The sequence below is a fragment of the Nannospalax galili genome, unplaced genomic scaffold (assembly GCF_000622305.1).
Source record: "Nannospalax galili isolate Female #2095 unplaced genomic scaffold, S.galili_v1.0 scaffold453, whole genome shotgun sequence".
Lineage (NCBI taxonomy): Eukaryota > Metazoa > Chordata > Mammalia > Rodentia > Spalacidae > Nannospalax > Nannospalax galili.
The window spans coordinates 3,123,505-3,148,237 of record NW_008334081.1 but is presented as its reverse complement, the minus strand read 5'-3'; the positions used below and the strand labels follow the sequence as shown (position 1 = coordinate 3,148,237).

General features: G+C 43.0%; 1 protein-coding gene across 1 annotated transcript in view; it reads right to left on the bottom strand.

Moving 5' to 3' along the window:
* LOC115069615 (voltage-dependent N-type calcium channel subunit alpha-1B-like) overlaps nt 1-15,459 on the bottom strand; it is a gene marked incomplete at its 3' end in the record, with an annotated part of 30,324 nt that extends 14,865 nt beyond the window's left edge. Inside the window, exon 1 of the mRNA XM_029561674.1 lies at nt 15,451-15,459. Within this exon, the coding sequence (XP_029417534.1) occupies nt 15,451-15,459 (9 nt within the window). The remainder of the gene's footprint in view (nt 1-15,450) is intronic.
* Nucleotides 15,460-24,733: the final 9,274 nt, after the last annotated feature.

Genomic DNA, 24,733 nt, shown 5'->3' with positions numbered 1-24,733 from the left:
CACTCAGCCCTGTTCTGTGTGATTCATCTGTGTTGCTTTGTTTCTTTCTGATGTATTCATTGTCAGTGCTGTCTTACCCTATTCCATGGCATCAACAGCATAATCTGTCTCTTCTAATGATCAGGACATCAGCAAACAGAGAATGAGAGAGAAGAGACCTCTCCCAAAACTCACTGCTTCACAGAGGCAACAGGACAGTGATGCTGGGTCACCAGCAAGGTGAGACTCTGACCTCTGATACTGAGTTCACTGATGGCTTCTCATACTTTTCAGATGCCTGAACTTCATTGCTCAGCAACCAAGACATCCAACTCCAGCCTCCACACTGACAACAACCACAGATCTTTAGTCAGAAGTTAAAAAGAAGTGACGCATATGTCAAAGGCCTTTCCTGGACTCACACCTAGGGAAACAAACGCTGGACTTAACAGACCTCAACATATATGACAGAACGCAAAAAAAGTCTGGTGTTGGGGCTATAAGGGGTGCAGATGGGGAGAGAGTCTAAATATTCTCCAGATGTATAATATGAAATTTTCGAAAGTTCATTAAAAAAGGTACAGAGTGTTTAGGAATAAACTCAATAATAGAAATGCAATATCTATTCACTATTCGAATGAGTAATTCAATAGCTAAATAAGTGGATATTACATAAAAATTAATAAATTGTTGGGGGCAAATAATTGATGCCACCTGCATTATTCTCTGCAGTGTTGATGCATTCCTAGACTCTCACCCCTCACTAGGAGATCTCTATGCCCTAGGGACATAATATATTCTCTCTCTCTCTCTCTCTCTCTCCCCCCTGTGACCACTTCAGGCTGTAGGTTCTCCTTTTGGTGTCAATACATGAAGATATATTCTAGCGCCTATAGGAAAGCCCACCTTCCCTAGCATTGAGATTTGGCCGACACAGCTTTTTTTAAATATAGTTTTTATTTGTTATGTATATATTGCCTGCATGTATGTGAGTGCACCCGTGTTGTGAAATGCTGTGGAGATCAGAAGAGAGCTTCGGATTCCCCTGGAACTGGAGTTAAGGCTGGTTTGTAGCCGCCATGTGGGTGCTGGGAATCGAACCCGGGTCCTCTGCAAGAGCAGTCAGTGCTCTTAACCACTGAGCCATCTTTCCAGGCCCTGGCTGACATAGCTTTAAGAGACAGGCATAGAACCATCGGCCTAGACTCGTTTTAAATTCATCTATTTGGAGATCACCCATTCCTTCCACCTGTGGAAAATGCAAATTAAATGTACTTTTTAAAATTATTATTATTTTTTATACACACTTCCTAGATAGCACCCTCCCATAGCCTCCCTCCCCCCACTTGAGCCCTTATACTCTGATATCCCTGCTACTGTCTGCTGTGTTGTCAGCACCCCAAGCCATTCCCACTACTTGCCCTTCTGGTAAATCTAGTCAGCCTATCTAGAGGTCTTTGTTTTAGGAGGGTCAGCTGTTCCTCATCTAGCAGTAATTAGTTGTCAATATTCCTTTGGATAAGATTGGGGTCTCCTGTTCATTTTCCCAGTTCTAAAGTACTGTCTTTTTAAACAAAAAGTTCAATGAGTCAAAGGCCAGAGCTCAGACCTTTTCTGCTCGTAAGAACCAGCCCATTCTGTTCCTATCTTCTCTACTTGGGCCTTGCCTCCATCCAACTAGGACAATAAAGAAGATCTGTATAACATTAGTAATCATGACATGCAGAAGGATGCCCTATTAAATAAGACAGTGCACATGACACTATAGACTTTCAGAGCCAAGGGAATATTTGATGCACAGTTTTCTTGGTAAGAATCATGGAGACAAAAGTTCAGTCCTTTCTTGGAGGTTACAGTAATATTTATGGAAGAACAAAGACTTCAAGCCCACCTTGGAAGCTGTGAAATATTACACAAATATCAACCTTCTAGCTTTGGGACAATTTGTTGATCTTTACAACTTAGCAGTAATAGATAAGTATGTTAGGTCATGTGATATTAGCTCATTAGATTATCAAAGGGTTTATAACTCAGAAGATAACCAAGTGCTTTTTACTAAACAATAGAAATCAATATTATTTCTGTCATATTTACATTTTAAGACTTAAAAATCTTTCTGTTTTTCATAGTGAGTAATGATGATGTAAAATAAATTGTTAAAGCATTAAAAATACCTAAAAATAAAAAGTAATAAAAAGTTACTGAGTAATATTAGAATTTATTGTTCTAGAAATATTAATTGCAACCACGAATAATACTATCAATAGAAGTGTAATTTAAGGATACTAATTGCATTCTTTATCTTCTACTTACATAGTTCTAATACAGACATGCTCATAAATTATCATGTCATCACTCAGTCTCACCTACACAATAACAGAGCACTGATAAGTCTCATTACTCTATATTTCAATTATTTCACCTATAGAATTGTGTATTATTTGTTCCTTTTAAAAAAAATGAGTGTGAAGTCAAGCTCTGACCACTCAGGGTAAGGCACGGGACCACTTTGCCTTAGGAATAAAGTCCCACTGGGAGCCCCACTGAGTATGTTTGCCAGCTGGGTTTACAGCAGTTATGTACCTGCTGCAGAAGTAAAGTTTTTGACTTTCCAAAATACTTCAGACCGTGTGGTCATTTTCTTGAGATCCCAAACACATTTCTAACACCCCACACCTGTCCTATCAGAGTCTTACTTGAATTTGCCATAACCTTGAAGGTTATGTCCCTTTTCACTTCAGTGCATGAACCCTTCAAAAAAGAAAATAAAAACAAGAATGGCTATTCCTTTCTCTTTAAAGCCTGATGTGAGGCCACCACACACAAGAGAATCAAACCTGTATTCAGTGGGAAATCTACACACTGACAACTGTCAAGGTTGCTTGCCCTTAAGTAGGATTGGGGTCTCAGCACTTTGTGACTTGGCAAATTTACAACTGATCCTTTCATGAGCCTGTCTCCAGAACTCCCACTAGAAGCAGCTAGGAAGACTATTTGCCAAATCCATAAGCAATTCCTAAAGTGCAATGCAAAAGAGACGATAACATCTTTAACATCTCTATGGACTTCATTCATGAAGATGCCCAGAAAAGCAAAGATTATAGCTTTTCACTGACACAGCTTTCTGGAAATGTGAGAAAGGAATAGAAGTCTACTCTTCATAAATCATTTTAATTATTGTTAAATTAGTATTTATTTATTGTTTTGTTAAATTATTGTTAGCTGTGGGTTAAAGAACCCACAGTTGTTGGTGTTGGGTTTTCCCATTTCTAAAATAGCCCATTTTCATGTTAGTAACTGCTTATGTGGAAGGTATTATTTTTAGTTTCTGTGGTTGTTGTATAAGACCACCTGTCTGCCTTAGAGTAAAGAAGCCACTAAAATCCCTCAATTTCCCTTGGCCAGGAACTTCTCAAGGCTTTTTGGCCATGGCTCCAAATAAGACCACAGGAAACAGAGCTTTCCAGGCTTCTGAGAACGTGCTCATGTGAACTTAAAGCAATGGTGACAGCATGTGCAAGACCCATGCAAACTCAATCAGAAAAATACCAGCATAGAACTGGGGAAATGGGAAAGAAGCTCCAGCCTTAGCCAAGGATCTATTGGCAGCTGATCACTGCTGGGCGAGGGAGAGTTGATCTTCTTTAAGGGAGTAATGCTAGACAGGTTGACCAGGCTCCAAGGGATGAACTCACACCAAGGGACATCTGGATACACAAACTTGACTAAATAGGCCTTAACATACATGACAGAATGCATAAAATCTGGTTGCAGGTCTATGACGAGGATGCAGATGGGTGAGGGTCCAAATATGATTAAGATGTATGAATTCCACAAAAATTTAATTAAAAATATGCATTAAAAATTACTCAGAAAAGTGTAACATCCCTTTTGCATGTTTTTATCTTTTTCTTTATTTGGGATCCTGACCAGGACCTGGACATACTTTCCCTGACACTTAGAGCTTCCTCACTGTCTCTGAAGCTCCTCACCCAATGCAACTGCTTGTCTGCCATGTGGCTGCTTGCTCCTGACTCCTTGCCTATCAAAACCAGGGAATGGATCCACACCTAAGAGCATTTGGAGAACAGAAATGAGACTGAATAGGTCTTAAAGAACAATAGAGGACATGAAGTGAGGTGGGTGCAGGGAGTTGGGGGTGGATCTTAGAGGAGATGGGTGAGGAGTTCTGAATACAATCAGAATTCACAGCATGAAATTCCCAAAGAATATATTAAATATATTATTTTTAAAGAAATGGTCTTTTTGAGCTGGTTGTGGTGCTGCATGCCTTTAACTCCAGCATTTGGAAAGACACAAAACATGCCTGCACCTGTTGTGCCTAGAAATCTCGTGCCTCAATTTCTACCCCTTCTTCAAAATTCTGCTCTTTAAAAGTAGAACAGCAGGGCTGGTGAGTGACTCAACCCATAAAAGTCCTTGCTTCCCAAGCCTGACAAGCTGAGTTCAATCCCTAGAACCCATAGTGCAAGGAGAGAACCAGAGCAGACTCTGTTTAAAATAAAATCTGAGGTCCAAGAACCCCACTGATATTGAAAAACAACAACAACAACAGCAACAACAACAATGAAACATGAGGACAAAGTGCAACTAACTTGGCAGGGTGGATTTTACTTTTGTAAATGGGTGCGTTGTGTCACTGGGATCCAGCAAGTACCACTAGCCAGAAGTTTGATAGTTTTTTGTTTTGTTTTGTTTTGTTTTCCCCTAAAGCAAGAGTACTGTGTCATTTCCCCATTGGCTGGGGTCTGACCTCACAGTCTTCCCCAGTTGGCTAGTTTGAAAAGAATCAGCACAAAGGAAATGAAGGAAAGGGAGAAGGGGTGGTCAGCTCTGGACTGTCAAGTTCATGTTCTAGGGGTGCAGAAGAACCATTGTGCAAACAAAATTTTACAACGTGGCAGAGGTTAAAAGATTTGAATTCCTTGTCCTAAGCCAAAGTTTTATAAGGGGGGGCGCAAAATAGCATTATAAAGTTACATTCCTGTGACCAGAATTAGAGAGAAAATATTTGAATTTTTGGAATAATTTCTCTCACAGTCACATGTATGCTGTGGCAAAGTGTGCTCATACACCATACACATATACCCACAAAGTAATAGTTTTTTTAAATCTATTCTCGTGTGTGTGTGTGTGTATGTGTCTGTGTGTGTGTTTGTGTGTGGTATGGGGGGAGGGGCTCACCTGTGTCACAGTGTACATATAGAGGTAGGACATCAGTTCTCTCTTTTTACCTATAGGTGAGTTCTAGGGATGAAACTCAAGGTTGTCAGGTTTGCACTGTCAGGCAACAAACATCTTTACTCCCTAAGTCGTCTACTGCCCCCCACAAAAGATCCTAGTTTTATTTCTTAAGAAATATAAGAGAAAAGCCAAGGTAAGGCAAAGCAAGGCAAAATTCTTCTTCGGCTCCCTCAGTGCTCCAGTTTGAGAGGTGCAACTCCTCCCTATGTTCCTGTAGCATACTCTTATATTTTGCTTTTGAGACAGGGTCTCACCACACAGCACTGGATGGCCTAGAACTCTCCTTGTAGATAGTCTGGCCAGGATCTCACAGAGGTCCACCTGGCTGTGCTTCCCAAGTGCTGGGATTAAGGTGTGTGCCACCATGCCCAGATGGACTGGACTCTGTTTTATATTTTGATACTAACATGAGATCTTAGAGGCAAAAATTTTTAAAGTTATGGCTTATAGAAGTATTTTTCTGGGTCAAGTTGATAGTCAATTCTGCTGGTTGGTTTTTATCAACTTGACAAAAACGAGAGTCGCCTGGGAAGAGATAACTTCAATTGAGGAACTTTCTTCATCAGATTGGCCTGTGTCATTGTCTGTGAGGCTTTTTTTTTTTTTTTTGGCCTTTTTGAGGTAGGGTCTCCCTGTAGCCCCAGCTGGCCTGGAACTTACTATGGGACCTTAAAATCACAGAGATCCTCCTGCCTCTGCCTCTGCCTCTGCCTCTGCCTCTGCCTCTGCCTCTGCCTCTCAGAGATGGGATTAAAGGCATGTGCCACTTCTGTGGGACATTTTTTTTATTGCTACTTGATGTAGGAGGACCCAGCCCTCTCAAGGCATTGCAATTCCTGGGCGGGTGGATCTGGTCTGTATGAGAAAGGTAGTTGAGAAAGCCAGGGAAAGTCAGCCATCAGCAGCATTCCTCCGTAGTCTCTGTTACAGTTCCAGCCTCTAGGTTTCTGCCTTGAGTTCCATCTCTGACTTTCTTCAGTAATGGACTGTGACATGGGAGATATAAGATTAAATGAACTCTTTCCTCCCCAACTTACTTTGGTCATGATTTTTATCACGGCAATAGGAAAGGAAACTAGAACATTTAACTGTCTTCAGCTGGAGCTCCACAAGGGCCTGTAGCATTTGCTGCTTCCATATCCTTTTTCAACAACATGGAACCCCACAGTCTCTACAACTCCTCCACTGAGAAGATATACTTCATGGGGGTTCTCCTTCTTTATGGAAGTCTAGTTTACAAATATATCTTCCTTACCTACCTGTTGAGACCATATCTGTTTCTTACACTGAACCATTTTAGTGTTTCCAAGACCTTCACTGCAGTGATCTTTGCACCACTGATATGGCACCCAGATCCACTGTTCTCTGCAGCACTTCCTGGGGTGCCTGGCTTATGTCAGCAGTGCTGGGGATGAGGAAGCAGCTGCTGGGCCTCATTCTCTAGTCATGGTTGCTCATCCTCATCTATACTTCCATCTCTTTTCACAAGCATTTTTAAAATGACTATATAACATTGCATTATGGGCTTAGTACCCTTTGTTTGAATACTTAGAACCAAAAGTGTTTCTGCTTTCAATTTTTTGTTTGGATTTTGGAATATTTGCATGTGCATAATGAGACCTCATGGGATGAGACATGGGTATAAGCATGAAGTTCTTTTATATTTCATGTCTGCCTTATATGAATAGCCTGAAGGTAGATGAAATAATTTTAATAATTGTGTGTTTGAAACAAAGTTTATGTCTACTGAGTCACCAAAAAAAAAAGCAAAGTGTCATTACCTCAGTCTCCAAGTGGAGAATCTGAGATTGTTGGTTATCCCTGCAGTTCTTGACTATGAATCTGCACACCACTGATAAGCAATCATTTTATTACACTAACTTAGGTTTCTAACAGTAAAAATATGATAGACCACGAGAGCAGTGAAAAAACTGTAACCAAGAAACATAGCAAGAAAACTGAGATTAAAGAAAACAACTAGAAATGGTAGAAATGAAAATTTCAGTGAACTACATTAGAAACACAAAGGAGATAATCACCAATAGACTCATCCAAACAGAAGAATCTCAGAGATGGAGAACAAGGTTGATGGAACACTATTTTCAAATATCAGTAAGGAAAAACAACCATGAACCAAGTCAAACAACCATGAACACAACATCCAAAAACTCTGGGATAAGATCAAGAGAGCAAGCCTAAGAATCCACAGGATAGAAGGAGCGGAGACTAAAACCAAAAGGCATACAGAACCTATTCAATAAAATTGTAACAAATTTCCCAAATCTAGAAAAAGAGAGCTCCAAGTACAATATGTGTTTAGAACTCCAAATAGACGTAACCAGCAAATTTCCACATGACATTTTATAATCAAGAAGAAACAATATAAAAGCTGTAAGGGAAAAATTCCAACCCATCTACAAAGCAAACATATCAGAATAACAATAAAAGCTCCACTGAGCAACCCAGAAAGATAGAATAGTATAGAATGATAAACTTAAAGCCCTGAAAGTAAATAACTGGCAACAAAGATTGCTAATATCCAACAGAGATATCTTTTAAAACTGACAGAGAAAGGCTGGTAAGATGACTCTGAAGGTAAAAGTGTTGATGCCAAGCCTGATGACCTGAGTTTGATCCCCGGAACCCATGTGGTGGAAAGAGAAAACTGAAAGTTGTCTGACCTCCATATGTTACCTGTGGTATAAGCATGCACTCACTTCCTTAAAGAAAATCTACTCTCTCTCACCCCACAGGAATCAGTTGCCAATAGTTCCTCAGTTAATATTGGGACCTGCTGCTCATTTCCCCAGTTCTATGCTGAGTTTTTGTCTGGGTCAGTCAGCGTGGGTCATGTACATGCTGTCACCATTGTTGCAAGTTCATAGAGCAAGTTCCCAGAGGCCTGAAAGTTTCTCTATCCTTTTGATCATGCACCAACCCTGGCTCTTACAATCTTTCCACCCTCTCTTCCACAATGGTCCCTAACCTTAGAGGAGGAACTATTGGCAGATGATTATGGCAGGGTGAGGGAGACTAGATCTTCTTTAAGGGAGTGATTCTAGATAGACTGGCTAGACTCCAGTGGATGAACTTGCACCAAGGGACATCTGGGCATAAATGCGTGACTAGATAGGCCTTAGCATATATAACAGAATACAGGAAATCTGGGTGTGTGTGTGTGTGTGTGTGTGTGTGTGTGTGTGTGTGTGTTTACGTGTGTGGTTGGAGGAGAGTATGGGGAGTGCAGATGCAGGAGGGTATCTAAATTTGATTAAGATCAATTATATGAAAAGCACAAAACTCAATAAAAATATACATTTAAAAACGTTCTTGAGGACAAATACAAACCTGAAGGTACCATTTAGACTGTGCCCTTCAACCAGCATAAAATAATAAAATTCAATTACAAGTTTGGAAGAAAAAATAATAAAGATAGCCAAAATATGTCTATGTCTCCAGATTGTGAGATTAGGGGAACCTCTTCTCCTGATTTACAATTTTCCATAATAAACATGTAACTTTTATAACCAGCAAAACAATTTTTCATAAACATGTTCCTTCGTGTGGACCTCCAATTTCTAGAGCATACAGGGCACTTAGTAAATGTTTGTTGAATTAACTAATTACTAGAAGTGAACTATTTCCTCACTGAGGAACAAAGTGCCAGGAATCATTAGCCAACCTTTGAGAGAAGAGATCTCAGTTTGAAAGACTCGTAGATTACAACCTCTCCTCATCCAGAACATAAGGACACAGACTCTAGTGAGAATCAGAAAATGCCTATGAAACTATGTTACAAATCAGGAAACTACAAAAAGAACTAGTAGCACTGGCATGCATCCATGGTCACAGTCACTTTGGAGTCAGAAAAAGGAGGGTCTTTTAGTCTAGAATTTGGGGGCAAGTCTGGGTAATATCTATTATTTAAAAGCTCCTAATTTGGAAAAATCTATCTAAAGAGAGGCAGTGGGGGACCACTGTCACTTTTATCCTTTTTCAGATTAATGCAGGACAAGAATGATGTAAAACTGAAGCTCATCAAATAATCATTCCTTTTCTTAACAGTTCACTAATGTCCCCAGTTCTCCAGATTACCCCAAGGAAATATCTCCTGGAGAGGTATCTTGCAAAACTCAAACACTGAAGAGTTACCACTGTCACAGTGTACAGACCTCCCTTACTGGTATTAAGCTCTCTGCCATAGGAGTTAGAGGCTTGGTGGCTTGCTAAATGATACTTCTCCCTCTAACTTTCACCCTCAAACTAATTTTTCTTTTTCTTCCATTTTTGGTCTCTTGAAACAGGGTCTCCCTGAAGGCCCAGCTGCACTATGCACACCAGGCTGGACTTGAACTCACAGAGATCCTCCTGCCTCTGCCTCCCAAGTGCTGGTATTAAAGGCATGCACCACCTTGCCTGACCTGATTTTTCATGTTATGATTGGTAAAAAAATTCCTGTATTTTACAGACTAACTACTGAAACCCCTCTATGATCACATGCCTTAAACTTTATAAATGAGGGTTCGAATAAGTCACTTAATCAAGGCCATAGTATTAATCTCACTCTCCTCCTGCAAAACCTTCTGATAAATTCCATGCCCCTTAGAGTGTGGCATAAGCCCTTCCCAACCTGGTCCCAGCCTACTGTCATCCATCTCTACTCCCCCTTTGGCCCCTCCCCCCATTTTGATTCCCCTGGTTTCTCTTGCCCCTGAACTGATGCCACTTATTCTCATTCCTGCCCTGGAGAACCCTCCACCTTTCTTTCAGGTTTTTGCCTATGTGCAAGATCACTTGGTCAGGAAGTGACCCTGACCAGCTGGGCCCATAGGGCCTCTCTCCTCCTTCCAAATCCCAGGCTCTCACTGCCCATGATACACATTGGCCATGGTAGTGTTAGGTGTATTCTCAGTACTGTCGTTTCCATATTCTTCTGCCTTATTACCTTGCAGTCTTTCTAGAGTGGAACCTCCTTAAAGGGAAGGGACCGTACCTTATATTTCTCCACTGGACTGCACCTACCTGTGATTGTGAATGTGTGCTGAGCACTACAATGTAAAAGTTGCTGTTAGAGGGACTTTGTGCATATTTTTGCATTTAATCCTTGTAAGTTTCTCATCAGTGAGAAAACTGAGGCTTAGAAAAGGTAAGGAAACTGTCAAGCTCATACAACTTAAAACTGACAGGAATTTGAGTCCCTCAGACTCCAGAACCCTTTCAGCCACAAACCATGCTGCCCGTTGCCCAGTGTAAGACAATGCCTTGGATGGGGAGATGTTCCAGAAATGCTCACTGGCCTAGCATTCCCAGGACCAGGCAGAAAGCCAAGAAACTCATAACAAGGGAAACAACAAGCATTCTGGTTCCTCTGAACCAGAATCTGCACTTCCCTGTGTCCCTGCTGGGTCTCCTCAGTTCCATGGCACTGGCCCTCCACTTGTGCCAGTTTAGGTAGCAGCCTCACTCTGGTCCACAGACGGCTTATCTGGGATGCCTGACAAAATGGTCAAAATATTAGGAAATAAACAGCCAGAATCTCTGAAGGAAAAGTCAGACACATGATTCTTTTTTTCCAATGTATATTTTTATTGAACTTTTTGGAGTTTCATACATCTTAATCGTATCTAAATCCCCTCCCCTATCTGCACTCCCCATAGCACGTCCACAGAATTTTGTGCATTCTGTCATATAAGAAACATGATTCTTAAGCAAATGGCTTTTGAGTGGGAGCCCCTTCCAGTGACCACTTAGTTTAAGTTCCTGTGTTATCCTTTTAGGTCCTGTCAGTCAACTTTGGGATCAAAGAAACAAGACATTTGCCAATAAACTGACAGCAGAATTAGAAGAATCCCTGACACCTTGAAAACCTTAGGTCAGTGAAAAGATTCAGCTATCTCCTGACTCACTCTGTCTTGGGGCAGCATCTTCCACATGCAGTGGAGAAGCAGAGCACATCTAGGAAGACAGGCTTCTCTAGGTGGTAGTAGCTACCATTAAGGAGTGACTGCTATATGAAAGCACTGCAACTGATGCTACAAATGTTTTCTCAGTTCATACTTGTTAACATTCCATGGGTTACATAATCTAGTTTAGAAGTTAAGGACATGGGCTCGGGGGAGGGCTGTGTCTGTTCAGAACTACCAGTCTGCCAGCTATGAGTGACATTCATTTGGACATGTGTCTTATAATTTCTCAATATGAAAAAATGACAACTAAATAATACATAAGCTCTAGAGATGATGATGATGATGATGATGATGATGATGATGAAGGAGAAGAAGGAGGAGGAGGAGGGGAGGAGGAGGAGGAGGAGCGGGAGGGGAGAAGGAAGAAGGAGAACTACTCAGTAAATTCAACTATTATGTTAGTTTCCGCTCCATGTTCTAGATACTGGAACTAAGGCTCTGAGAGCTTATTTCAATTGTCCACAGTTAATAAAAGACAATTCACATGCAGTCTGCCTGACTTCCAATACCCTCAAAACCGAGTTCTTGGACTCCCTGCTTTCTTCGGGCAGAGCCTTGTTTAGGGACCAACTGGCCTGGTCAAATGGCTACAGGCAAACTCAGGTTAGTACTAAGTTGTCAAGGTCATCCTCAAAACAGAGGAATAGGAAGGGCATAGAGACAATGGTAAGAATGTGAAGTCTAGAAATCTTTTACTTATTGTACCATCAGTGATAAATGACACGAGGCTGAAATGAGTATCTAAGGGGGAAAGAAATTGCAAACAGGTATCATGACACCTTAAAATGGGGAAAAGCAAACGGGGTCGCAGCTATGCTGCCTTGGCACCTCAGTGTGGTAGAAGGAGCATGAGCTTAGTGTGGGAACATGAGACAAAACCTTGGCACTGGTTCATCTGAGCATTTTCTATGTATCTTTCTCCCTATCCCACCCTGAGCCCAGCAGCCAGAAGGGAGTAAAGTAATTCCACAGAAAAAAATGTTCAAGGTTGAAATCACTCTGCAGTCTCCCAGCAAATGCCATTTCCCTGCTCATGTTTTTGTTGTTGTTCTTGGTTTTTATTTGTTTGGGCGATTTTGGGTGTTTTGTTTAATATTTGTATTAATTTGTTGAGAACTTCAGGGCTAGAGAGATGGCTTAGTGGTCAGGAGGACTAGCTGCTCTTCCAGAGGACAAAGGTTCAGTTCCCAGGACTGACATGGTGGGTAACAACCATCCATTACTCCAGTTTCAGGGGATCCAATGTCCTCTTCTGGCCTCTGAGGACACTGCATGAACATGGCGCACTGACATGCAGGCAGGCAAAACACTCAACCATAGAAGCCTTCTCTGCTAGCTAGTAAGAGCCAGTCCATCCTGTTCCCATAGGCTGTCCTTGGGCTTTGGCCCTGACCAACCGAGGTTACATCAGAGCGCCTGACTAGCCAGGGTGAGTTACCCAAATCCCACCATGCCCATCCCCTTACTTTGGGACCACCACCAGTCACTCCCACTGCTCCAGAGCTCAAACCTTCTCTACTAGCTAGTAAGAACCAGCCCATCTTGTTCCCATAAGCTCTTGGCCCCATCCCACTGAGCCTACTGGATGGCACCTGACTAGCTGGGATGAGTTACCAAATCCCACCACACCCATTCCATTCCTTTGGGGCCATCATCAGCTCCTCCCACAGCTCCAGAGTTCAAGCCTTCTCTGCTTGAGTGAGGCCCTGAAACAACCAAACTGTAACCTGCATGTACTTGGGCTGTGAACAACTGACTGATGAGTCAACCCAAGCATTTCTTATCACTGAGGAAGAGACCCCTACATGACAACCCTAAGCAGTGTGTAAGAGAAACTGAAAACAAGTGTGAAAATTTCATTCCAAGAAACCTGAGTGTTTTCTGATCCAAAACCATGTACAAAGGAAAGGGAGTGGGCCCTTACTCTGACCCATCTGTGTGTAAGAACTACAGAACACTGACACTCTAATCAGATGTGATTGGCACCCAATTTAGACGTGTTGTGTAAGATAAGTGGGGTTTTTCATTTACTGATAGAGGACATGAATTCAGGGGGTGGGGAAGGGGGTGGGGGAGCATGGAGGGTAGTAAAGTGAGGATGGAGATGGGGGAGGGGGTCTGAATATGATCATGATACATTGCATGAAATTCTTGAATAATGAAAAAAAATTAACTTTGAAAAATTTGGGCTATGAATTTGAACATATGTTCTCTCTCATTGTGGATCTTAGCACCAAGTCCCTTGGTTTGAGTTTTTATCCTGACATAACCACAGAAGCCAGGAGAATACAGAGGAACCATGGGGATAAAGGGGAAGAAGGAGCTCAAGAGAAGGGGATAGTAGGAGATGTGTTATTAAGGGGGAAATGGGGAAAAGGGGGGTTACTTTAACTGGGGAGGGAAGAGGGAAGGTTATACAGGAGGAATGAGAGGAGAGATAAATAATGCTTAGATGTTATGAAAAATGAGAGGGAAATTCTTATTAGTTTGAAGTCCTACTGAAAATACACAAGCAATAAGTATATGTAGATATATATAGCTGAAGGCTATATAACAAAAATACAGCGCCAGGCAGAAGAAACCTCACTTTAAGTTTTTGGTCAGGGTAGTCCAAGAGACTCTCAAAATAACACAGGCTGTTGTCACGGTCCTTCATTGCCTCCCAGAACTTGAAGGTAAGACCCTATTGCTGAAGACAGGCTACACTTTAGACACAGGACTCAGAGCGATGGAGCTGGAACTGTCCTGGAAGACTAGTTCTGAAGACTAGTTCTCATGGTATCAGAGGATACTACACAAGCTGCCAAGGAAGTAAACCAATCAATGGTCCTTCCCAGAAAAGTATTGTTATTGCTCCAGTAATGGTACTTTCATATTGGAGGTAATCAACAGCTGTCTAATTGGGATTAAGTTCCACTCAATGTGAGGATGAAGTGGGGGACTATATAGCCAAATACACATGGCTGGAGAAGTCATAGATCCTAGAGAAAAACCTACTTTTGCCACATCCCTAGACCAACATAATTTCTTTATTCTAATTATGCATCCTCACACAGACAAGTGTACCTTTCACCCCTCATCAAAGAAGCTTCTTTTTGCAACAGAGAGAATTACAGAGTTCCACAACTGATCAAACAGAGAATAAGCATCTGTGAGATGGTTAATGCTAAATGACACATCTTCAATGCAACCTCCACACACAGGAGGAAGGTATCTCTCAATTCTCACCTGACAACTTTTCTTATGGTGATTAACACAGAAGCCCACAATTGGCCAATGTGCAGAGAAGAAGAGACTGCAGAGTGCTTATCCCTGAATAGAACGCCTAGTTCAAACCTCTGCCTTCTCAGGCTCAGGGATCATGGTGGAAGAGGAGGCTGAAAGATTGTAAGAGCCAGAGAGGGTGGATGACCACAAGCAAACAAGAGTCTTCCTGACAGCTGGTCAGTTACTCAAATGAACTCCCAGCAATAGTGACAGCATGCACAAGTCCTGTGCAAGTTCAAAACAAGCAAAATCTCAGCATAGATATGGGGAAGTAAGTAAGAAATCCCAACCCAACCTAATGAACAGTGATGGCTGCTGGGAGGGGAAGTGACAGTGTCTTACTTGAAAGAGACACTTGGTGGGCCCAGTGGATGGACCCACACTGAAGGACATTTAGGGACGTAAATCATAGTCTAGGCCATATTATACATATGAAAGTACATTAAATTGGGGGGGGAGAGAAGGGAGAGGTGTGGATAGGGGAGGGAATCTAAATACCATCAAACTATTTTGTATGAAAATTGCAAAAATTCAACTAAAAAAACCACTCAACCACATAAAAAATAAAATTTTAAAAATTATTTGAAGACTTGAGACAGCCTGAGAGGGTGGGTTCGGACCTCCATCGGGGTAGCAGCTTGGAGGTCAGCAGACCACCAGAGAGGGCGGGGTTCTAGCCTCCCTCTGGCCTCCAACTATCAGAGGGCTTATAGAGTGTATTTTGATCACATTCTCCCTCCCCTAACTTCTCCTAGATTCTCTCCCACTCCTTACCCACCCAACTTACTATTCTTCCTCCAAACCCTGCATCAAGCCCAATATGTTTCCTCAAATGCTCTTGAGAGAGGAACCTACCTGGAACTGTGGCCCACCAACCAGTGGTCACACCCTTGAAAATAACTGACTCTCTTCTCCTAGCAGCTGTCAAATACCAAGAGCTCCTCAGACAAGAGTGGGAAATTGTGCCACCTACCTTCTCCATGATGGGATTTTGTCTGTCTTGAGCATAAGGTGGTCTTATGCATGCTATCACAATGCTATGAGTTTATGTGTGCAACTGTCCTGCTTTCTAGAAAACAGTTTCCTTATAGTTATTCATCTCTGACTTTTATAACCTTTCTGCTCCCTCTTCCTCAAAGTTCTCTGAGTCTTGAGGGAAGGGGTGTGGATGTCCCACTTAAGGCTGAGCACTCTGCAGTCTCTCGATCTCTGCACCTTGACCAGTTCTGGGTCTGTATTACCTCCTAATATAAGAAGCTTCTTTAATAAGGGTTGAGAGATGCATTTATCTAATGTTGTGTGTTCACCACAGCCTATATGTATTGTCAGAGGACAACTTGCTATAGTTGGTTCTCTCCTTCTACCATGTGAGTCCCATGGATTAAACTCAGGTCATTAGGCTTGGCAGCAAGCACCTCATCCACTGAGCCATCTTACTGAACCCCTGTTCATGTTCTGAAGAACAGCTAATAAGAGCCTGGCCTGGTGGTCAATCCTTTAATCCCAGCATTCAGGAGAAGCAGGAGGATCTCTGTGAGGTGGAGGACAGCCTGGTCTACATAGCTAGTTCCAGGCCAGCTGGGGTTACAGGGAAACCTTGTCTCAAAACAAACAAAAACAGCTAAAAAGGATTGGCGATATATCTGGTGACTTTGATACAACAAAAGTATGTATGTCATCTCATATGTAATTCCTTATAAACCCAGCCTGGGTTCTTCTCCAATTGGGCTCTTCTCCAATATCTTTTTTTTTTTTTTTTTTTGTCTTTTTGAGACAGGGTTTCCCTGTAGTCCCAGCTGGCCTGGAACTCAATACATAGGCCAGGCTGACCTTGAACTCACAAAGATCTGCCTGCCTCTGCCTCCCCAGTGCTGTGCCACCTGGCAAATTTTGCCTGATTTTATTAGCAGTTTTCATCTGAATTCCCTGGGGAGTGGAATGATTTTTTTTTTTTTTGCTTCTTTTTTGGTCAGAAATCAGATCCTAAAAGTCCTGTGAGATGACAGGATGAGTTGGGGAGTGGCTCTGTGGTACAGCACATGCTTAGCACATGTGAGACCCTGGGTTCAATCTCCAGCACCTAAGAAGGAAAAGGAAGAGGAGGGAAAGGGAAAAGGGAAAGAACAAAGGAAAAGGAAAGCGGAAGAGCTGGGCCCGATGGTGCGGACAATAATCCAGCTACTCGGGAAGCTGAGGCGGGAGCATCTATGTCTCCACCTGGGTTACAGAGCAAGTTCAAGGCTGGCCTAAGCAACTCAGCTGATACCCTGTCTTACAATAAAATGTACAGCTCAGCGGTAGAGAACTTGCCTAGCATGCATGAGGATCTAGGCTCAGTACTAAAGCTTTTTGCGTTTTGGCAATGGTGGGGACCAAACCCAAGACCTATATACTAGACAAGGGCTCTGCTGATGACTTATACTCCCAGCCCTAGTGAAAGTATTTTTAAAGATCAACATGCCTAAATATCAGCTAGAGACAAAGCACAAATCTAACTCATTTCCTGCTTGTCTACTTGCCCCATCTTCCCTCTGCCACAGAAATTCCAAATCCTCTGGATCCCACTCAAATCCAGAGGTGGTGGTAGGGCGACCAAGTCAGCACCCAGCTTCTAAGACCTCAGATTGTCCAGTAAGGTTTGGACATTTTAACCTCCCCCTTCCCAAGCCTTCACAAAATACATGCTCAAGAACAAAAGAAGGCAGATTTCAGGCTGGATTAAGGGAAATTTAATGTCAGTCTCTTACATCACAAGTTATCGTGAAGTTGTGCAAAGAGCAGAAGCAAAGTAAAGTCAGCTCCTTAATCATTTCCTATCCACCTCAACTGTCCTTGGCCCCAAACTCTGACCTCACATGCATACACCCGAACACAAGTAGAACAATTAGGCAGGTTCACAGCACCCACCTTAAAGTGGCCATGATATAGAAGACATTAGGACACTATTTGGGTTCACATGTATGAAGTAGACACTCCCCAGAAAACATTAGGCAACCTAAACACACACACACACACACACACACACACACACACACACACACATCAATGCTGGGAGCTAGATAGAAATGTGCATGTGTCTCTCTGTGCCCTGTATAGTCCACTGGGTTCAATGGAAAAGGAAAGCCATGAAGCCAACATCATGAGGATTATGAAAAGAATTTCCTGCTATTTTCTCTGGAGAACCACAGGCAGGAAATAGGTGATAAATTTATAAAGGGAAGTATAGCCCACTCTACAAGCCAAATGTGATATTCAAGGGTGGTTAGTAGCAGAAGTGGGAGAACAGAAAAGAAAGTCATCATGTGGATACTAAAACTGTAGGAGTCTACGCACTGGCTGGGAACCTACTAATGGAGCCTTCCTTCCTTAGGGGTTGTTACTCCACCTACCTCTAAAGACTGACTTTAGCACGCCACTGGGCATTTTCAGACCACTGAAACATAGAGCTGTGAACTACGGAACTACAATGAGGACCCACACCAATGCATCAGGGCATTTTAAAAAACTTAATTAGATATAGTCATGTGATGTTTCTTTATAATGAACAAAGAGTAACCTTTTTAGAAAAAAAGGGAAAATGGAGCTGGGCGTGCACTTGGGAGGCAGAGGCAGACAGATCTCTGTGAGTTTGAGGCTATGGTCTCCATAGTGAATCTAGGTCAGCTGGGGCTGCAGGGACACCCTGTCTCAAAAAGACAGAGAGAGAGAGAGAGAGAGAGAGAGAGAGAGAGAGAGAGAGAGAGAGAGAGAGAGAGAGAGAGAGAGAGAGACCGAGACCAGAAAAGGAAAGAACAGAAAAGAAAAGAAAGAAAAGAAAAAATGATGGATCTGGCTATCTGAGTGAAAAATGATTCCAGCTAACAGGCAGGAGGACAATGATCACATTCCCACTGTGGATGAGGCAGTTCCCAATACTGGCTCAGATCAAAAACCAAATAAGGCCTGGGGTGAATGGAAAAGGGATCATTTTCTTCAGTGTGTCATATACGGTTTCAGGAAAGCTAAAGCCCCTTAATTATGCTCGGTCGTCTCATATCCATCAGGAAGATCAAAAGACACCTGTAATCTTCCCTAAGAGACTACAAGAGGACATGAGAAAACATACTAACAAACAGCAGAATCACAGGAGGAGGAAGTTCTCCAGAGGGACAAGTTCCTAACTCAGTCATTGTCAAAAACTCCAAAAGCTGAGAGCCCATCCTGAAAAGACCTTGAACAATTACATCCAGGCCACAAATTCTCTTTTATAGTAGGAAAGAAGACAAAGAAAAGAGAAAAGAGGAAGCACCATAGGAAACTGGTGGCTGCTATGAAGGCCAACTGGACAAAGGCCCTCCCCCACCCCACAACAATATCCAAGCCCAGTACTGTTTTCTCTGTGGACAAGAAGGCCATATTCATAGGGAATGTCACCAGAAAAATTAGACCTCACAAGGAATCTTGCCCTATTTGCTGGGAAGTCACTGAAATTATCAGTGTCCTCACAATCAATCAGGTCCCAGGTCAACATTTTTCTCTCAATGATGTGTCTTGGAACCTCCCATACTGGCTCCCATTTTGCCTATCAATCTTGAGGGGCCCTTGGAAGTGTAGACCGTAAGGTCGAACTCATGACTGGCTTCTCAGCATTATCCTTCTCTCTTGGTCCCCAATCTCACAGAAGCACAACTCTTTGGGGCATATTCGGCCAGTCCCTAGAATGTTACTTCATTTGCTCACTTGCTTGTTCCTGGGGAGGCCTACAGTTCTGTTATTCTTTTCTGATACTTCCTCACACCCCAACTCCTCTGTTAGGAAAAGACCTTTCCTTTTTTCTAGGCTCAGCATTAAATTACTTCTCCCTCCCGAGCAGAATTACTGCTTGGTCCTGATAGAGAGCAATATCAAGGCCTCAGTATGGACAGATGGAAGGGTTAAAACAGTCACTCCTGTGATCAAATATCTTAAAGATCCCAAATGCTTCCCACATCAAAAGGAATAATCTCTAAAACCTGAAGTCAGAGAGGACCTAATCCCCATAATTCAAGGACTAAAGAATCAAGGATTACTGATTAAATGTTCTAGCCCATATAATACCCCTATCCCTGGTGTTAGGAAAGGTCCAGACAAATGGAAACTAGTCTAAGATCTAATTAATTAGGCAGTGGTTCCACTTCATCCAGTAGTTCCTAATCCTTACACTCTCCTCAACCAGATTCCCCTCACCAAATGCATCCTATTATTCAGCGCTAAACCTTATGGATGCCTTCTTTTACATCACACTCCATCCTAATAGTTACAATTTGCTTTTGAGGACCCCACTCACAGAGCAGGATAGGTCACTTGAACTGTCCTCCCTCAAGGATTTTTGAGGCAGTCTGCAGTTATTTGGTTTAGCTCTCTCCAAAGACTTAATAAAATGGGCTATCCAGAGACTACTCTAATTCAATATGTTGAGGATCTCTGTGCTGGATAGCTTTAGTGACAACTTGACACACCTGGGTTGAGGGAGCATCAATTGGGGAATTTCTTTCATTGGACTGGCCTGTGGCCATGTCTGTGGGGCATCTTTTTGATTGCTGAGTGATGTGGGAGACCTCATCTCACTGTGGGGGGTGCCCTCCCTAGGAAGGTGGGCCTGTGTTGCATAATAAAGCAGGCTGAGCAGGGGTTAGGGGAGCAAGTCAGTACGCAGTGATCCTCCATGCCCTGTGTTTCAGCTCCTGCCTCCAGGTTCCTGCCCTGAGTTTCTACCTTGGGCTCCCTGATGAACTGTGACCTGGAAGACGTAAGCCAAATAAATCATCTCCACCCAAGTTGGTGTTGGTCAGAGTGTTTTGTCACAGCAATGGAGAAACAAACTAGGACAAAAATTGGTACCAGAGAGTTGGGCACTGCTGTGACAGCCCTGACGCTGGAGGATTGTGGAAGCATTTGGAACTTTGGGCTGGAAAAGTGTTTGACTGTTTAGAGTTTGTGGCTGTGGAGCTTGGAATAGTTATGCTGAAAGAGTTGTGAACAATGGAGGTCTGGCTTGTGAAGCTTCAAAGGGAAGCAAAGACTATCAGGGCTGTTTGTGTGATATTTTGAGTTGAGAATCTGTGGGTTCTAGTTGGCTGGAGCTGAAGAATCAGCTGCAATTAAGAAGAGACCAGAACATTAAGTAAAACCTTTGCTTTACTGGGACAATTGATGCTGGTTAGCTGGGGCTGAAAAATCAGCTATAAGTAACAGAGACCAGCATAACTGTGGTGAAATATTCTGGGAGGCATTTCCTCAGGGTCAGCTCACAGAGGGGACCCAAGCTTCCATCTCACGTTGGAAGCAGAGCTTGGTAATGTGGAAGAGTGTCTTGCATGGTTCTGGTGTTGAAAACGTGAAGGGGTCATAGACAGCAGCTGAGACTTGGCACCCTGAGAGGCCAGGAAAAGCCATAGGTGAAAGTGCAGCTTCAGTTGCAGTGAAGACCCCAGGAATGAAGGGGTCATATAGAGAATCTGAGGTGTTGCACCCTGAGAGGCCAGAAGAGGCCATTGGTGAGGGTGCAGCCTCAGTTTCAGTGGAGACCCCAGCTTTTTGGAGATACTAGGACCGTGGGATGACCACCAAGGACAGCAGTAGGTGTGGAATGGAGCTGGCTTGGATCTGTGAGAGGAGCTGTGTGTGCTGTGGATGGCAGAGTCAGAAGTGGAGCTGCCAGAACCCTTTGGAGCCCAGAAGATTGTGAGTGAATCCCAAATGTCCAGCCTTGAGCTACTTTGCTGGACTTTGGTTTTGCTTAGGTATGCCTGATTCTTCCTTTTGAAATAAAACAGTACATGTTTTGGATTTTACAGAAGCCCACCCTCAGTTAAAAGAGCCCACCCACCTTTAAAAGAGACTGTGGACTTTTAGGTGTTTGGATTTTTTTAGGACTGTGGGATTTTTAAGGTTTTACTGTCTTATGTTGTGATAGTAATGTTAACATCATATCTTGGGGACAAGAATTGGAAAGTTTATGGTTTAATAGTGATGTGTGTGTATGTCAAGTTAACAAGGGGTCAATTGTGCTGGATAGCTTTAGTGTCAACTTGACACACCTGGGCTGAGGGAGCCTCAATTAGGAAATTGTCTTCATTGGACTGGCCTGTGGCCACGTCCATGGGGCATCATTTTGATTGTTGAGTGATGCTAGCAGGCCCAGCCCACTGTGGGTGGTGCCACCCCTGGGAAGGTGGGCCTGTGTTGCATAAGAAAGCAGGTTGAGCAGAGGCCAGGGGAGCAAGCCAGTAAGCAGCGTTCCTCCATGGCCTGTGCTCCAGATCCTGCCTCCAGGTTGCTTCCCTGAGTTCCTACCTTGGGCTCCCTGATGAATTGTGACCCAGGAGATGTAAGATAAACAAACCCTTTCCCCCCAAGTTGGTAGTGGTCAGAGTGTTTTGTTATAGCAATGAAGAAACAAACTAGGACAATCTCCTATGTGGAACAATGGAAGAAATCATTTCTCAAGGAACAGAAGCTCTCCTCAATTTTCTGGCTGCCATGGGCTACAAGGTATTTTAGGAAAATGCTGATTTATGCAAAACCAAAGTTATTACCTGGGCCTTGTCTTATCAGAAGGAACCAGAGCCTTAGGATTTGAATGGGTCCGACCCATTTGGCCTTTCTACTCTCCAAAGTCATCAAATAGATGAGGGCATTTCTGGGAGTTACAGGACATAGTGGAATGTGGATCACTGGTTGTGCAGAACTTCTAAACCTGATACAGATAGCAGGCCCTTAGGGAGGCCCAATCTCAAGAACTCAACAAAACTGAATGGGCCCCAGAGTCCCAGTGGGCTTTCCAGAAACTTAAAAGTGCATTGACCAAAACTCCTGGCTTAGGTTTGCCTATTCAGCATAAGTTCCACCTGTATTTAACTAAGAGAGAAAGTATAGCTCTGGAGGGTAATAACCCAATTCACAGACCCTTCCTCCCAACCTGCAGGATACCTAAGTAAGAAGTTAGATCTGGTATCAAAGGGCTGTCCTGAATACCTAGGAGCAGTTGCTGCTACTGAATTCCTGATTCCTGAAGCCCAAAATCTTACCCTTGAGCACCACCTCACTGTTAACACAACTCATGATGTTGGGGGCATTGTAAATTCTAGAGCAGGGTGTGGTGGCACACACCTTTAATCCCAGTGCTAGGGAGGCAGAGGCAGGCAGATCTCTGTGAGTTCAAGGACAGCATGGTCAACATACCGACTTCCAGGCCAGCTGGGGCTATAGGGAGACCCTGTTTCAAGAAGACAAAAAAAAAAATCTAAGGGAAACCTCTGGCTAACTGGCTCCTTAAATGTCAGGTTCGTGTGTTAGAAGGATCCAAAATTAGTCTTAAGACTTGTCAGAACCTGAGTCCGACCACCTATCTGCCAGAGGAGGAAGGTGAGCCACTCCACTCCTGTGAAGAGGTCTTTATGGAGAATTATGAAGCCCATCCTGATCTCCCAGATCAACCTCTAGAAAATCCTGATTGGGTCCTCTATATAGGTGGAACCTCCTTTATAAAGGAAGGAATATTGCAGAGACTCAGGTCTGCTGATGGACAGCAAAATGACTGAAGGCAAAGGACCAAACTCTTGGGTGGAGAAAGGCAAGTTTAATTCTAAGAGTGGCTCATTATACCTAATGAGCAGGGTCAGCCAAGGATACAGCTTGCAAAACATAAATCAACCAAAATTCAAAGTAAAGGCTGTTTTCCTTTTCTGTTACTAACCAAACTCTTTTCCAGAGCTCCAGTCCATGAGAAAGAAAAACACAAGCCCATCCACTATCATTCTTACTGTCCCAAGGCAGTGTTCTGCCCTTGAATCTGGGAGGCAGTGTTCCATCAATGTCCAAACATTCTCTTGTTTTCAAGAGACAGCTAGACTCTTTTCCTTGATTCACCTTCTGCAGAACTGAGCTCCATCAGAATATGATTAGCTTATTCTAATGTGCTTGAATCAGAACCAATACTTAAAAACTCCAGTGCTCAGCTAGCTGAGTTATCAGCTCTCACCAGTGCTCAGGAACTGCCCCAAGGGAGAAGAGTCAATATTTATACAGATTCCAAGTATGTTTTTCTCATCCTCCATGCTCATGTGGCCATATGGAAGAAGAAAAACCTTCTAACTTATAGCCAGGACCCCTATAAAGCATTCTCAAGAAAGTCCAAAGCTCCAGGATGCAGTTCTTCTGCCCACTCAAATGGCTGTAATACACTGTCCGAGACATCAGGAAGGGAATTATCCAGTGATAGAAGGAAATAGGATGTCTAACTCTGAGGCCAAAAGGGCTTCATTGGAGTATACAGAATGCCCCAATCCTCCAAGAGGAATCTTTGCTATCTCCCAAAAGACCCAAATATTCCTCAGAAGAAATTACTTTTGCTTCTAAGACCAGGTATCACTGTGGATGATATCTAGTAACTAATGACCAGATGCTATTTCCAATGATCCTACAATGGGAAGTCTTAAAGTCCTATATCACATGTATCACCTAGGACAGGAAAACATACTTATCTTGGCAAAAAAGATGCCTACAGTACAGGAACTAAAGAGAAAATCCATCAGGTAATACAAATATATGAGATATGTCAGAAAAATAACCCTCAAATAGACATCTTCAGCCCCCAGGCACCCAAAGACAGGTCATGTACTCTGGGGAAGACTGGCAACGAGATTTCGCTCATGTGTCTGGTGGACCTCATTTCAAATACCTCCTAGTCTTGGTAGACACCTTACAGGATGAACAGAGCTTTTCTGGGTAAAACAGAAAAAGCTACAGAGGTAACTAGGGTGTTGTTCTCCAAAATAGTCCCCAGGTGTGGGCTGCTTAAAAGTCTCCAGAGTGACAACGGGCCTGCCTTCAACACTGAAATTACTTAAGATGTCACCAAAGTTTGGGAATTTAGGTATCATTTACACTGTGTTTGGCAACCCTAGTCCCCTGGAAAAGTAGAAGAGGCTAATGATCTCCTAAAAAGACATCTGAAGAAACTAATTCAGGAAACTCAGTCTCCTTGGGTGAAACTATTATCCCTGGCCCTGCTCAGACTTAGGATAGGAACACACCCAATCGAAAAGGCCTCATGCCCTTTGAAGCCCTATCCTCACCAATGACCTCATTCTAGACCCTGAAACAGCCAGGCTGGTGGTTCATATCATCCAACTGGAGAAATTCCAACAGGTCCTGTCAGAGCTGTAGGCAGGGCTTACCAGAGGGGAGCAAAAGGGGCCTCCTTCCTCTGTCCTGGGGACCTGGTGCTAGTCAAG